Here is a 15,886-nt window from a genome sequence, read left to right on the forward strand (position 1 = left end):
TTGAGTTTTATCAAATGCTTTTTCAGCATGAACTGAAATGATCATATGATTTTTGTCCTTCATTCTGTTGATATGATGTATCACATCGATTGATTTGCATATGTTGAACCATCCTTGCATTCCTGGGATAAATCCCACTTGGTCAGGATGAATAATCTTTTTAATGTATTGTTGAACTTGGTTTGCTAGTATTTTGTTGAAGACTTTTACTTCTATGTTCATCAGGAATATTAGCCTGTAGTTTCCTTTTTTTGATGTGCCTTTGCCAGGTTTTGGTATCAGGCTAATACCAGCCTCATAAAATGAGTTTGAAAGTATTCCCTCCTCCTCTATTTTTCAGAATAGATTGAGTAGGATTGGCATTAGTTCTTCTTTAAATGTTTAGTAAAATTCAGCAGTGAAGCCATCAGGTTCCAGGATTTTCTTTGTTGGGAGACATTTTTATGGCTTTGATCTCATTACTTGTTACTGGTCTATTTAGGTTTTGGATTTCTTCATGGTTCAATCTTGGTAGGTTGTATATGTCTAGGAACTTACCCATTTATTCTAGATTTTTCCAATTTATTGATATATAGTTACTCATGGTAGCCACTAATGATCATTTGGATTTCTGTGGTATCAGTTGTAATGTCTCCTTTTCATCTCTGATTATATTTATTTGAGTTGTCTTTTTTTTTTTTAAGTCTGGCTAAAGGTTTGTCAATTTTATTTATCTTTTCAAAAAACAAACTCTTTGTTTCCTTGACTTTGGTGTTGTTTTCTTCATTTCAATTTTATTTCTTTCTGCTCTGATCTTTATTATTTCTTTTCTTCTAGTAATTTTGGTTTTGGTTTGCTCTTGCTTTTCTAGTTCTTTTTTTTTTTTTTCAGATGGAGTCTTGCTCTGTTTCCCAGCCTGTAGTGCAGTGACACAGTCTTGACTCACTGTAACCTCTGCCTCCTGGGTTCAAGCGATTCTCCTGCCTCAGCCTCCTGAGTAGCTGGGATTACAGGTGTGTGCCAGCATACCTGGCTAATTTCTGTATTCTAGTAGAGATGAGGTTTCACCATGTTGGCCAGGCTGGTCTCAAACTCTTGACCTCAAGTGACCTGCCTGCTTCATCCCAAAGTGCTGGGATTACAGGTGTGAGCCACTGTGCCCAGCCACTTTTCTAGTTCTTTAACATGCATCATTAAGTTGTTTATTTGAAGTTTTTCTACTTTTTTGGATGTAGGCACTTATAGCTATAACCATTCCTCTTAGCACTGCTTTCACTGTATCGCGTAGGTTTTGGTATGTAGTGTTTCTATTATCATTTGATACAATACACTTTTAAGTTTCCTTCTTAATTTCTTCATTGACCCACTGGTCATTCAGGAACATATTGTTTAATTTCCATGTGTTTGTACAGTTTCCAAAATTCCTATTGTTACTGATTTCTAGTTTTAATCCATCATGGTTGGAGAAGATACTTGATATAATTTCAATTCTTTTGAATTTTTTAAGACTAATTTGGTGGCATAACATATGATCTATCCTTGGGAGTGATATATGTGCTGGTGAAAATGTGTATTCTGCAGCCATTGTATGAAATGTTCTGTAACTATCTAATAGGTCCATTTGGTCTGTAATGCAGATAAAGTCTAATGTTTCTTTGTTGATTTTCTGTCTGGATGATCTGTTCGATGCTTAAAGTGAGGTGTTGAAGTCTCTAGCTATTAATTTATTGGAGCCTCTCTTTAGCTCTAAAATTTACATATCAGAGTGCTTCAGTGTTAGGTGCATATATTTACATTTGTTATATTGTCTTCCTGAATTAACCCCTTTGTCATTATATAATGACCTTCTTTGTCTCTTTGTATAGTTTTTATCTTGAAATCTATTTTGTCTAATGTAAGTATAGCTACCTCTGCTCTTTTTTGGCTTCCATTTGCATAGAATTTTTTTTTCCATCCAAATAGAAGCCCAAAGTAGTTTATATTCAGTCCGTGTGTGCCTTGATAAGTGAAGTAGGTTTCTTGTAGGCAGCAGATCATTAGGTCATTAAAAAAATCTATTTAGCCATTCTGTCTTTTGATTGGAGAGTTTAGTTCATTTATATTCAATATTATTGATAAGGACTTAATTCTGCCATTTTGTCATTTGTTATATTTTCTGATTGTGTTTGTGGTTATCTCTTCTTTCTTTCCTTTGTTTCTTTTTAGTGAAGGTGATTTTCTCTAGGTATGTTTTGATTACTTGCTTTTTATTTGTTGTGTATCTGTTATGTTTTTTGATTTGCAGTTACCATGAGGCTTGCAAATAATAGCTTATAATCCATTATTTTATTAATAAACTAATGATAACAGTGATTTCATAAGCAAACAAGCAAAGAGAAATTAATGAGAACTCTACACTTTAACTTCATCTCCCTGCTTTTTTGGCTGTTCATATCTTATTGTACTGTCTATGTCTTGAAAAGTTGCTGTAGTTATTACTTTTGATCAGTTCATCTTTTAGTCTTTCTAGATATGTATAGTTTACACACCACAATTAGTGTTATAATATTCTGTGTTTTTCTGTGTGCTTACTATTGCCAGTGAGTTTTGTACCTTCAAATAATTTATTCTTGCTTTTTGACATCCTTTTTTTCAGATTGAAGAACTCCCTTTAGCATTTATTGGAGGTCAGGTCTGGTGCTGATCAAATCCCTCAGCTTTTGTTTGTCTGGGAAAGTCTTTATTTTTCCCTCCTGTTTGAAGGATATTTTGGATGGATATACCACTCTAGGATAAAAGTTTTTTTCCTTCAGCAATTTAAATATGCCATGTCACTGAGGAGTCTGCTGCCAGATGACTGGAGCTCTTTGTATGCAATTTGTTTCATTTCTCCTGCTGCTTGTAGGATCTTTTCTTTATTTTTCACCTTTTGCAGTTTGATTACTAAATGTCTTAAGGTGGTTTTCTTTGGGTTAAATCAGCTTGGTGTTCTATAATCTTCTTGTACTTGAATATTGATATCTTTCTCTAGGTTTAGGAGGTTCTCTGTTATCATCCCTTTGAATAAACATTCTACCCCTTTCTCTCTTTCTACCTTCTCTTTAAGGCCATTAACTCTTAGATTTGCCCTTTTGAGGCTACTTTCTAGATCTTATAAGTGTGAGTTCTTTTTTTTTATTTTTCATTTTTCTTTTGTCTACTCTGACTTTATATTTTCAAATAGCCTGTCTTCAAGCTCACTAATTCTTTCTTCTGCTTGATCAATTCTGCTGTTGAGACTCTGATGCATTCTTTAGCATGTCAGTTGAATTTTTCCATGCCAGAATGTCTGCTTGATTGTTTTAAATTATTTCAATCTCTATTAAATTTATCTGATAGGATTCTGAATTCCTTCTCTGTGTTATCTTCAATTTTGTTGAGTTTCCTCAAAGCAGCTATTTTGAATTCTCTGCCTGAAAGGTCAGATATTTCTGTCTCCCCAGGATTGGTCCCTGGTACCTTATTTAGTTTGTTTGGTTAGGTCATGTTTTCCTGGATGGTCTTGACATTTGTGGATGTTTCTTTGTGGCTAGGCATTAAAGAGTTAGGTATTTATTGTGTTCTTCACAGTCTGGGCTTGTTTGTACTTGTCTTTTTAGGAAGGCTTTCCAGGTATTCAAAGGGACATGAGTGTTGTGATCTAAATTTTTGGTCACAGCAGCAATATCTGCATCAGGGGACACCCCAAGCCCAGTAACACTGTGGTTCTTGCAGACTCATATAGGTACCACCATGGTGGTCTTAGATAAGATCTGGAGGAATTCTCTGGATTGCCAGGTAGAGATTCCTGTTCTCTTTCCTTACTTTCTCCCAAACAAACAGAGTCTCTCTCTCTCTCTTTCCTGAGCTGCCTAGAACTGGGAGAGGGGTGACAGAAGTACCCCTATGGCCACCACCATTGGGACTATGTGGAGTCAGACCTGAAGCCAGCACAGTACTGGCTCTTGTCCAAGGCCTGCAGTAACCACTGCCTGGCTACTGCCTACATTTACTCAAGGCCCTAGGGCTCTGCAGTCAGCAGGCGATGAAGCCAGCTAGGCTTGTGTCCCTCCCCTGTAGGGCAGCAAGATCCCCCTGGTCCTACATGGGCTCAGTGATGATGTCTGGAAGCCAGGGCCTGAGTCAGAAACCTTAGGGATGTACCTGGTGCTCTATTATACTGAGGCTGAGCTGGCACCCAAGCCACAAGACAAAGTCCTTCCCACTCTTCCCTCCCCTTTGCATAGCAGAGGAGTCTCCCTGTGGCCACCACCCAGGCCGTAGCAAGAACTGCCTGACTACAGCCAATGTTCATTCAAGGCCCAAATGCTCTTCAGTCAGCTTATGATGAATGCTGCCAGGCCTGGGACTCTCCCTTCAGGGTAGTAGGCTTTCCCAACCCCTGGCCCAGGACAGGTCCAGAAATGCCATCCAAGAGCCAAGGCCTAGAACTGAGGACCCTAAGAGCCCACTTGGAGCTCTACCCTACTGTGGCTGAGCTGCTGCCTAAGCTGCAAGACAAAGTGTCCTTTACTCTTTTCTCTCCTTTTCTCAAGCAGGAGTCCCTCCCCATTGCTACCACAGTTAGGTAGGTCACACCTGAGGCCAGCATGTCTTTGAATCTTACCCAAGGCCCGCTGCAAATACTGCCTGGGTACCACCGCTGAATATTCAGGGCCCAAGTGCTCTTATTAGCAAGTGATGAATCCTGTCAGGACTGGGTCCTTCCCTTTAAGGCAGCAGGTTTCCTTCTGGCCCAGGGTGTGTCTAGAAATGTCATAGAGGAGATAGGGCCTCAGGACTCTTCCTGGTACCCTGTCCTACCGTGGCTGAGCTGGTATCCAAGCTGCAAGACAAAGTCCTCTTTACTCTTCCCTCTCCTCTCCTCAAGCAGAAGGAAAGAGTCTCTTTCAACCCCAGGCGCTGCACTGCCTGGGGTTGGAAGAGGGGTGGCACAAATACTCCCTTGGCTCTGGCTGATGTGTTACTAGGTTGCATACCCATCAAGTCCACTGGCTTTGAGCCCAGCACAGCGTCAGGACTTGCCCAGGAATTGTAGTCTTTGTGGCCTAGACTACCTTTCAGATTTCTTTAGAACCCCAGAGCAATTTAGTTCACAGTGGTGAGGCTTGCCAGAACTCAAGTTCCTATCACTAGGAGGTGCAATTTTCCCCCAGCTAGGTTGTTCTAAATGCTTCCTCCATGGGTGCTGGCTGAGTTCTGCCTGGTGTTACTTTCCACTGTGACAGGGCAGTACTGAGTTCCAATGCAAAGTTCCCCAGTCACTGTGCTCTCCCTCCCGCAAGTGCACAGATTATCTCTGTGCCACATGGCTGTGGCTGGGAGATTGGGGGAAGGGTGGCATCAGCAATTCAAGATTGTCTGTCCTACCCTCTTCAGTGTCTCTTTCAGTAATATGAAGTTAAAACCAGATATTGTGATCACTCATCTGATTTTAGGTTCTTATGAAGGTGCTTTTTTGTGTGGATAGTTTTTCAGTTTGGTGTTCCTATAGGGAGGACTATCAGTGGAAGCTTCTGTTTGGTCATATTGCTCTGCCTCTAACTCGAGATTCTCCTATTGGCTGATTTTTAATTTAGTATTTTTATACAGGTATTCTGAAGTGAGGTTGATTGCAGTTTTATTTTTCTGTGCTACTTTTATCATGTTTTTGTAGGAATATTTTGTAATTTTACTCTAAGTGATTTGAAGTTTTTTTCTTCATGACCTGGAAAACATAAATAGCATTGGAATTATCTTTTTCTTTCTTCATGACCTGGAAAACATAAATAGCATTGGAATTATCTGTTCTTTGAAGGTCTGGAAGAATTTATTGTTAAAACCATCTGAGCCTGTGGCTTTTTGAGGGCTAGCTCTTTTTTTTTATTATTCTGAATTTCTTCCATTATATGTCTACTTAAGTTTTCTATTTCTTTTGGGTTCAATTTTTGTTATTTGTATTTATCTAAGAAAGCATTCATTTTATAATTATTTATAATTACAAAAAATATTTATTTAGCGATTTTCAAAGTAGTCATATAATTTTTGAATTTTTTATGCATCTTTTTCTTTTCTATTTTTATTTGTGTTTTCCTCTTTTTCTTGATTAATCTATTTTATCTATTTTATTGTTTTGTCCCCAGAGAACAACATCTTTAATTTAATTATATATTCTACTGTTTTTCTGTTTTCTAACTCATCAATTTCTGCTTTTATTTTTTCTTCTACTTTCCTTATGCTTATTTTATTTATCTATTTCTACCTTTTTGAATAGAATATTTAAAAAATTTCTTTTTAATTATAATTTGCTTGGTAAAATGTTTAATTCTATAACATTTTGTTTTTCAGCCCAGCTTCTTAAGTTTTTTGCTTGATAGTATCTTCAACATTTTTATTTTTATATACTCTGTAATTTCAGTTTTAGCTTTTTGTTTTATATCAAGACCCAAAAGAGTTTTAATATTCTCAGGTGGCTAGGTTTCTTCTTTCTATTATTAATATTTAGTTTTATTGTAGTGTGGTCAGGGAAGATTTTTCAAATTTCATTTTCTTGGAATGTATTGAGGCTTTACTTTGTGGCTTAATGTATTCCTTATTTTTAAAATTAAAATATCCCATTAGTGCTTGAAAATAAGTTTTATGTTAAATATGCACTTACTGATGTGCATCTAATAGGTTAATCTTTTTATTGTATCATATATTTCTTATTGTCACCTTGTTCTGTCATAGCTGACAATGTCTTTTACTATTATTGTGTTTTGTTTATTTCTTCTATAAGTTTATGCTTTTATGAATTTTGACACATTGTTTTTGATACTGAAGGATTTATGACTTTTATAAGCTTATTATTGATTTAAAGTCTGCCCATTCTAACAGTATATAGAATAGTATCTGGTGCCTAGTAATTGCTCAATTACTATTGTTGAATGTAAAATAACCCTTTATGTTCTTTGATAGTTTTTAACTTTACTCTTTTCTGATATTAATATTATAATTCTTTTTGGTTTTGTTATCATTTACCTGGTTTATCTTTGACTTCTTTTTTTTACTTTTAAAGTTTCTGAGTTATAGACTCTTGAACAGTTTGTTTTAGATGTGGATATCTATAGATCTGTTTTTTCTATGTTTTGACCTTATTAAAGAATCTTAATTGATACAACAGATATTTACCTCTGTTTTTAATGTGCCCCTCACCACCACCTCCACTCGTCCTCTCTTACTCCACAGATTGTCTTTTTGTTGTTTGATGTTTGTATGTGTGTTCATATGAGTAAGTGTGCTTTTTTTGTTGTTATGTCAAAGACTTATAGTCTATTTTTAGGTCTTTTAGAGATTTGATAACTTTATAGTGGTTTTAGCATCCATTTAGCAATTTATCAATTATCTATTGCCTACTTACTGAAATTAGTGAGAAAATTAACATACATATTTTCTCCTTATTAATATTGTCTTTTTGCTTGGTTACCTTAATTTTAAAGAGGATATTTAAATCTCAGTTTCTTAATTTAGCATCTAAAAAATAAAGAAAAATGAGGAAATTTCACCCTTATTTTTCTCTCTGTTTAATTTGATTATTTACTTTTATTTTTGAAATGTATAACATTTCCCTTTTGTAAACATACTTCACACTGTTGATTAGCTTTATTTCTAAGTATAAATGGGTTCAGTTCTTCTTATCAGACTTTTTACTAGGGCTTCACATTTATCTCTTGGTTAGCTGGATTTTGGAATCATGTGACTTTTTCAGGAAGGACTCAAGCTGTTGCATGTCTGAAAGTGTCTGTTGTTGTCTTTATACTTCAACAACAGTTTGGTTAAATATAAAAATATTTGCTCATACTTTTTTTCCCTTCGAAACTTTGTACATTCTGGACGTGGTGGCTCATGCCTGTCATCGCATCACTTTGAGAGGCCAGGGTGGGAGGATCACTTGAGCCCAGGAGTTCAAGACCAGCCTGGGCTGTTAGGAAGATCCTGTCTTTACAAAAAATAAAAATATTTAGCCAGGTGTGGTAGTGTGCACCTGTGGTCCCATCTACTCCAGAGGCTGAGGTGGGAGGATTGCTTGAGCCTGGGAGGTTGAGGCTGCAGTGAGCCATGATTGTGTCACTGCACTCCAGCCTAGACAACAGAGGAAGACCCTGTCTCAAGAAAAAAAAAAAGAGCTTTGTTCATATACATGGTTTACATATTTTTCTGGTTTTGAATGTTAACTGGAGAGAAACCTGAGCTTTTGTTTTATTTGCTTTTATTTGGTTTTGGTTTTGTGTGTGTGTGTGCATCCTATTGTATTAGTCAGGGTTCTCTAGAGGGACAGAACTAATAGGATATACGTATACATGAAAGGGAGCTTATTAAGGAGAATTGACTCACATGATGACAAGGTAAGGCCATCTGCAAGTTGAGGAGCAAGGAAGTCAGTGGTAGATCAGTCCAAGTCCCAAAACCTCAAAAGTAGGGAAGCTGACAGTGCAGCCTTCTGTCTGTGGCCAAAGGCCTGAGAGTCCCTGGCAAACTACTGGTCTAAGTCCAAGAGTCCAAAAGCTGAAGAACTTGGAGTCTGATGTTTGAGGGCAGGAAGCATCCAGCACAACAGAAAGATGAAGTCCAGAAGACTCAGCAAGTCTAGCCCTTCCGCGTTCTTCTGCTTGCTTTATCCTAGCTGCTCTGGCAACTGATTAGATGGTCCCACCTAGATTGAGTGTGGGTCTGCCTCTCCCAGTCCACTAACTCAAATGTTAATCTCCTTTTGCAACACCCTCACAGACACCTCCAGTGATATGGGCAGGAGACAGGGAAACACTAGGTAGAAGAGGGCAGTCACCTGGCAAAGACCCCACCCACAGGCATGGAAACCCATGGCCCCAGTGGGAAGAGGCATTCTGTTTTCATGCCCAAAAGTTGGCTTTTGGCATGCCACACCGTCCTGTCCTGTACCCATGTAAACCTCAAACCCCAGGCTCCACAGAAGATGAGAAGAACAGAAGAACGGCAGAACGGCACAGCAGAGAGAAGAGAAGGAGCATCTGAATGCCAAGAGGAATTCAGCTTGGGGTGGTTGGAGAAGAGATCTGCCACTGGACAGCCAAGCTTCAGGGGAAGATCATCTTCCCACCCCATCCCCATCCATCCCACTGAGAGCCACCTCCACCACTCAGTAAAATCCCCGCATTCACCATCCTCAAGTCTGTGTGACCTGATTCTTCCTGGACACTGGACAAGGACCTGGGTACCGAGGGCACTGAGCTTGTTAACACTTAAGCCGTCTGTGGACAGCAAATCTAAAAGAATGCACTGTAACACATGCCCACTTGGGCTTTGGGAGTTTTAGGTACCCACCTCTAGATGCTAGCACGAGTCTGGAGCCCCCAAGGCGCTCACCCCAGATCCTGCACCTGCCTGTCTATGTGCTCCCCCTCCCATAAGGAGTTTGAGCAGACACACAGCCAAACAGTCAAGCCACACCCCTGCAGCATGTCCTATGAGAGGGGTCAGGGAACTCTGCCATTTCACCAGGAACAATAATTTGGATCTTTTAATCCAAACAAGTTGACACTCAATATTAACCATCACACATATACCTAAAAATTTGTTTCTCTACCTTGATGTTCAGTAATTTGAACAGAAATATTTGTTTTTCTGAGAGTTGTTCATTTTTCCCTCAGATTTGTGGGTTTCTGAGTGTTAGGGGCAGCCACAATTGATGGATATGAGCTTTACTCTTCTTTCTGAAATGTCATTTAATGTGCATATTAGGGTCATTCCACCTGATAGGAGGCAACTCCTACAGCATAGCTTTGGAAATGTTCCTCATTTTAGAATAGAGCCTGATTATTTCTCCTACTTCCTTTTAAGAGCCTAGTATTGGCCAGGTGTGGTGGCTCATGTCTGTAATCCCAGCACTTTGGGAAGCTGAGTCAGGAGGATCACTTTAGCCCAGGAGTTTGAGACTAGCGTGGGCAACACGGCAAGACCCTGTCTTTACTCTCCACCCCACCAAAAAAATTAGCTGGGTGTGGTAGCACATGCTTGTGGTCCCATCTATTAATACTTGGGAGGCTGAGATATGATTGCTTGAGCCCAGGAGGTTGAGGCTACAGTGGGTGGTGATCACACCACTGCACTACAGCCTGGGTGACAGAGTGAGAGCCTGTCTCAAAAAAGCCTAGTGTTGAGTAATACATGTAAAAAGTTCTTAATAAATTCTTACTGAATGTATAAGTGAATGAACCTAGACTCATTTTCTGCTGCTGTCTTTCCTTCTCTGTCCATTTTTCTCTAAATAAAGATGAAACTGCCTTTGCAAAAATTATATCAGTGAGAAAATTATGGCAGTGGGGAAGATTTGATCTAGCTAACCCCTCTAGTGCTGTTAGCCTTCAAGCTGCCTTCAGTTATTCCTGGGTTAACTTTAGGAGACATTTAGTTTATAGTTTAAATGATAATAGCCCTTTCCCAAAACTCAGCTGCCTTTGCAAAGCTAATGAGAGAGCACCAGGCTAGGAGAAGGAGAGGAGCCTGAATTCTGCTAAGGTGTAGACATACCTGATTGGTAGCCATTGTTTTGGAGGTCACAAGATATGCAACTTCCCCAATTACTCCTGCAGATAACATCACTATTTTTGAACCTAGGATTGGTCTTTTGAGATATCTTTTCAGGTTTTTTTTTTTTTTTAAACATGTCTGACACCTGGCTCCACCTGGATTGCCAACTCCTCCTGTGGCCCCACCCAGCAGCAACTCAGAGCAAGAGGACAGCTTCAACTCCCTGTGATTTTATTTCTGACCCAACCAATCAGCAGCAAGTGCCCAGTGCCTCGCCACTCCCACCCGTTCCTTCAAACTGCCTTTGAAAAACCCCTAACCTTCAAGCTTTCAAGGAGATTGATTTGAGTAATAACTCCATCTCCCACATGGTGTGGCCAGCCTCATTTCAAACTTTCTTTACTGCAATGCCATGAATTGATTTTGTTAGTGCAGTAGGCAGGAAGAACCCATCAGGCAGTTACAGGGAGTGTTGCTGAGATTTTTCAATATTTTGTTCCTTCACCATTTGGCAAATCCCATCACACTCTGGGAGAAGAGAGTGAACTGCTTGAGCAGTGATTCTTGGGATCTTCTCTCATTTTCACTGAATGCTACTCTACAAAAATTATGGTGTGAAGTTATATCCCTTCTTTTGTTTGATTATTGCTAGTATATTTTGATTTGTTTGCTGGATTTCAAGTTTCCATTTTAGTGTTGTTCATTCATTCAGTTTTAGGGAAAGGAGATACTTGACTTCACTTTGCCATCTCACCCCAGAAGTCATAAAAATTTTTGAAACAAATTCGGAACCTCCAGAGCAGAGCTCAGTTTCTTCTTCCTCCTCATATTTCTTGTAGAATCTAGTGTAGCTTGAATGGGATTGGAATTTATTAACTATTTACTGAATGCATAAATAACATTTTATGGTAATTTTGGCTAATTTATGACCTGTTATTGAAAGAAGGGTAGATGGTGTACAATCACCTTGAAAAAAGTATCATTTCTGATTAATCTTAAGAGGTGATGGGCAAAGCAGCAAGGAATGTGCAGTAAGACATGGGCGAATCAGCCACACGTCAGACTGAGCATGTTTAGTGCTCACTGCAACCCTGAAGAATTGAGCCTATCTATTGCTTTTGACCTAATGTGGGAAATAAGCTCCTAGGGCCTCTGAAAAGATATGGGTGAATGATCAGAAATTTATCAGGAGCACCTTTCTCCTTTGGGTTTTTTTTTTTTTCCCCTTCTTCACTAAACACATCAGTTTTAAGGGCACCATGTGAAATTTCATTTTTGATTCCTTTCATTGCTAACGTCAAGGCCCACTTTACACTATTCTTCATTTTCCCTCCAGGCCTTTCACTGGCTGCTTAAGGGCAGTCCGCCCAGCTAGTTAATGTGTATTTCTCTCTTCTTTTATGTGACTCTGTTTACACTTGGGCAGACATAGCTTCATGCCAATGGGCAGTTTCTTTTCAGGGACAAGATGAGAAAGATCACAGAGCTTTGTAGTGATGAGTGGTTTTGTTCATCTCAGTTTCTGCATGTTGATATTCTTTCTGTTTTCCTCCTTCAGGAGGAAGGAACAAGAGTTGGACTAGAAGAAGAAAGTCATTTGTATTCTTCTGACTATTGATTTTCCTTCTACCATTCAGCAGTTCAGTAGTTTTGCATAACTACAGCTGTTTGGGCTGGAACATCAGCCATATTGTGGGACTCACTATATTTCAGTAAGCAAGAAGTAGATTGGGAAGGTGAATTTCTGACAATATGAGTGTGGGTGCTTTAAATTTACTTCTTTTCACTCAAGTTATCTAACACAGAGTGAGGATAAAAAAGAAGAAATATGAGTCAAATGCCTGGTTGTACACTGATGTTGGGGATTAGCTCCCAGAGTCTATCAGGGAGCCCTCATGAAGGTTACCATAACCTAGGGACAAAGATGTTAGACTTACAGTTTTCAGCCACTTTCCCTGGCAGCAGCCACCATTCAGCAGCCTATCAAGACAACTGTCCAATCATGACCAGAACATCCTCTTTGGCTGTTTTACTCTCTCCTGTGGTGTGTACATAATTTCCATTTTTAGAATCATGTTTTTAGGATGTTTCAGAGCCATGTTACTCCTCCACTCTATCTTTTATTACCATTTCTTAAGGAGGGTTCAAGTTCTTTTTCAAAAAATTTATTTACAATAGAGGAAGAAAATAAAAAGTAACATGAGGTTGCTGGTTAAGAAATAAAAATCTTTTTGTTTCAAAAGTCCACTGCCCCCAGTTCTGTGATCTGTTGCACATAACAAATTTTTCCCCCAACCAGGAAACATCTGTATGGATTATTTCACTATAATCCTAAGATGCTTGGACTTGAATCGCTTCCAGATCCCACAGACACCTGGGAAATTATAGAGACCATTGGTAAAGGCACCTATGGCAAAGTCTACAAGGTAACTAACAAGAGAGATGGGAGCCTGGCTGCAGTGAAAATTCTGGATCCAGTCAGTGTAAGTAACAGTTGTAAATTGTAAACAGAATTTGGTGTTTTATGCACACTGAGTTTTCAACTTCTTTTCTTGATTTTAGGTTTAATTTTCATGAAACCTGGTATGAAATCTCAAAATGGGTCATGATTTGTCAGCTTCTCTGAATGAAGGGACTCCACTTGGAGTTAAAGCTTCCCTTGACTTTTGTTTCTTGTCCATTTTACTGTTGTGTTGGTTTGGGACCACTGGGATCTTCAAAAGTTATTCTCTTGGAAAGAGTAATATATTTTACTACCTGGTCTTTCTGTAAGTTACAAAGTGACCCAGACTTGTGATATTCAATCATCTTACGCTGACATCTTATTTTAGAGCACCGAGGTTATAATGCTGTATGCTGTTTTGCACAGTGAGGTTTTACATGTCCTATCCTGTGATAGGTCCCTTCAAGCAAGTTCTCCATAACTGCTTTGAAAATTCAGACACTTTTCAATAAAAAAGATATTTGTGATAGTATTATTAAAGAAAAAAGAATATCATAAACATTATTGATATAATTATGTAATAATAGAAGGTGTAGGTTGTAATAAATAGAATGTAATAATGTAATACTAGAAGGTGTAGATTGATACCTGAATGTCCATTGTTAGATATTTTGAAGATATGGTAATGAGATTGAAAATGCATAGTACATATGTTTTACTAAGTACTTGAGCATGATGTCATATCTGTACCCTTCCTTACACATTAGATTTAATCCAGCTTGCATTTTTCTACCCTGTTTAGGATATGGATGAAGAAATTGAGGCAGAATACAACATTCTGCAGTTCCTTCCTAATCATCCCAATGTTGTAAAGTTTTATGGGATGTTTTACAAAGCGGATCACTGTGTAGGGGGACAGCTGTGGCTGGTCCTGGAGGTAAGAGGCTCCCATTGGGTAACCAGTGATTTGAACAGAGTGCCAGAGGCCAACAGATGCTTTATTACCTAGAGGGTGTTTTAAGGTACACATCTGAGGAGTAGGTCCCTCCTGCATGTCACAGGTACCTCACCAGATGTGACATTCTCCTCCACAGTTCTTACAGGTAGGCCTTCTGCTAAAAATATTTTTGTTTCTCTGCTTCGGAGGTTTAATCATCTTTTATTCTAGTACAGGGTGAATATAGGAATATAATTGAAAACATTAATTTTCTTCCCTAACATTTAATTGTAAACATGTTTGAATTGATTGCAACTCATTTTCCAAAATTGTTAACCCAAGGTTTACTTGGCTTGCCAAGTTTGGATTTGCCCACTCATGTTCATTAGTCCTCATTTTAGATTGGGTTTCCTGAAAACTGACTCTGAGAATTGTGTATGGAAAGTTTGTTGCAGAGTTCTTAGCAGAGGTAGACCTAGAAAAAAGTGAAGAAGGCAGGATCAGGCAAGGGAGACACTGAACAGCAATATGGTCATAACAGAGACCTAAGCTGGTCCTCTGGGAAATGGAGAGCTGGGCAGTTTTTGGAATGTTGTCCTGAATTACATCTCCACATCAGCCAATCATTGCCTGCATGCCATCCCTGCGAAGGAGCGTGACTTTGGGGGAGTCAGTTCTCTGAAGTGGATGCCAACTTGGGTGAGAGGTGCAGCTGAGGGCTGGGAGCTGTTCCTGTTTCTAGCAGCATCCACTGTGAAGAGGGAATCTGAAGGGAACAACACTGTATCCACTATAGTCCTGCATTTTTTTCTCCAACAAACCTTCCATACACAATTCTCAGAGTCAGTTTTCAGTTATTAATGGGAATGAATGTGTGCATCTGGGTGCAAAAGAGTCAATTCCGAACAAATACGATTCCCTATGAGGCTAAAATGACAAGGAAAATAATGACAGTATATGAATTAATATATTAGGACAGGTCTACCGCCACATTCTCACTAGGCCTACACTATCTTATTCTGGGCTCTGACCCTCTGAACCAGCTCATGTCTCCATGTCTGAGGTCACGTAGGTGACCCAGCACAGTGTGGACACAAGTGGAAGCCTTAAGAGAGAAGCACCAGGGGAGAAACCAGCCCTCACTTCACTGTCTGGTACCTCTTGTCCACATGTTTCTGGCTCTGGGAGGGCCTGAGCCGGGGACAATACGTACTGGCTGCCATGGCAACCGTGTTTGGGGAATTCTTTTGTTATATTCAAATGGGATAATCTGCAGGGAAACTGGTTTGAATTTATTTCTGTCACATCAGTTGCCTTCCTCAGAATATAAAGATGTAAGGGATTTTGGTTTTCTAATTATCTTTGTTCCTTTAGTTGACTGGTTAAGTCATATAACACACTTCTTTGGGGTTTTATTAACTCCCCCACCCCCACCCCAAGAATATTAGGATTTTATCTTGCCAGTGAAGCTCTTTAACAATGCTATTTGGAAATGATAAAGTACTGTTCCTGGGGTCTCTGATTATATTTGTCTTCAGCTCTGTAAGATCTCTGTGTTTTAAACCTCGTTGTAACTTAGTAATGGAAGTACAGTGACCAAGGAACCTCAGTTTCTGCTCATTTTTAACTCCTGACTAAAAAAGGCTCACATCAGACATACAGAACTGAAACTTTCAGGAATTTTCAAGGGCCTAAAAAGGAGCCTTCCCTCCATGCAACCAGGCAGGCAGGTGGGCTGCTTATACCCGAGGCCACCTGGTGAATGAACATCCTTCCTGATGAGGAGTGACCCTCAGGTATGGCAACTCAGGTATGGCCAAAGCAGCCAGGAAGTAGCACATGGCCTTGAAAGATGAGAAAGAGCCCAGAACTATGAGCTGAGCCTTGCGCAGGTGCTCCCTTGCCAACTGTTTCTAGCTTTTTCAGGGTGACCATGATAATGAGGCTGCCCTGAGACACTGAATTATTCATACCTCTGCAATACA

At 39.3% G+C, this 15,886-nt stretch overlaps 1 protein-coding gene across 1 annotated transcript in view; it reads left to right on the forward strand.

The window, feature by feature from the left end:
* MYO3B (myosin IIIB) overlaps positions 1-15,886 on the forward strand; it is a 482,619-nt gene that overhangs the window by 8,184 nt on the left and 458,549 nt on the right. Inside the window, exons 2-3 of the mRNA XM_063595441.1 lie at positions 12,821-13,004; positions 13,767-13,901. Coding sequence (XP_063451511.1) covers positions 12,821-13,004; positions 13,767-13,901 — 319 coding nt within the window. The remainder of the gene's footprint in view (positions 1-12,820; positions 13,005-13,766; positions 13,902-15,886) is intronic.

The sequence above is a fragment of the Pan paniscus genome, chromosome 13 (assembly GCF_029289425.2).
Source record: "Pan paniscus chromosome 13, NHGRI_mPanPan1-v2.0_pri, whole genome shotgun sequence".
Taxonomy (NCBI): Eukaryota; Metazoa; Chordata; class Mammalia; order Primates; family Hominidae; genus Pan; species Pan paniscus.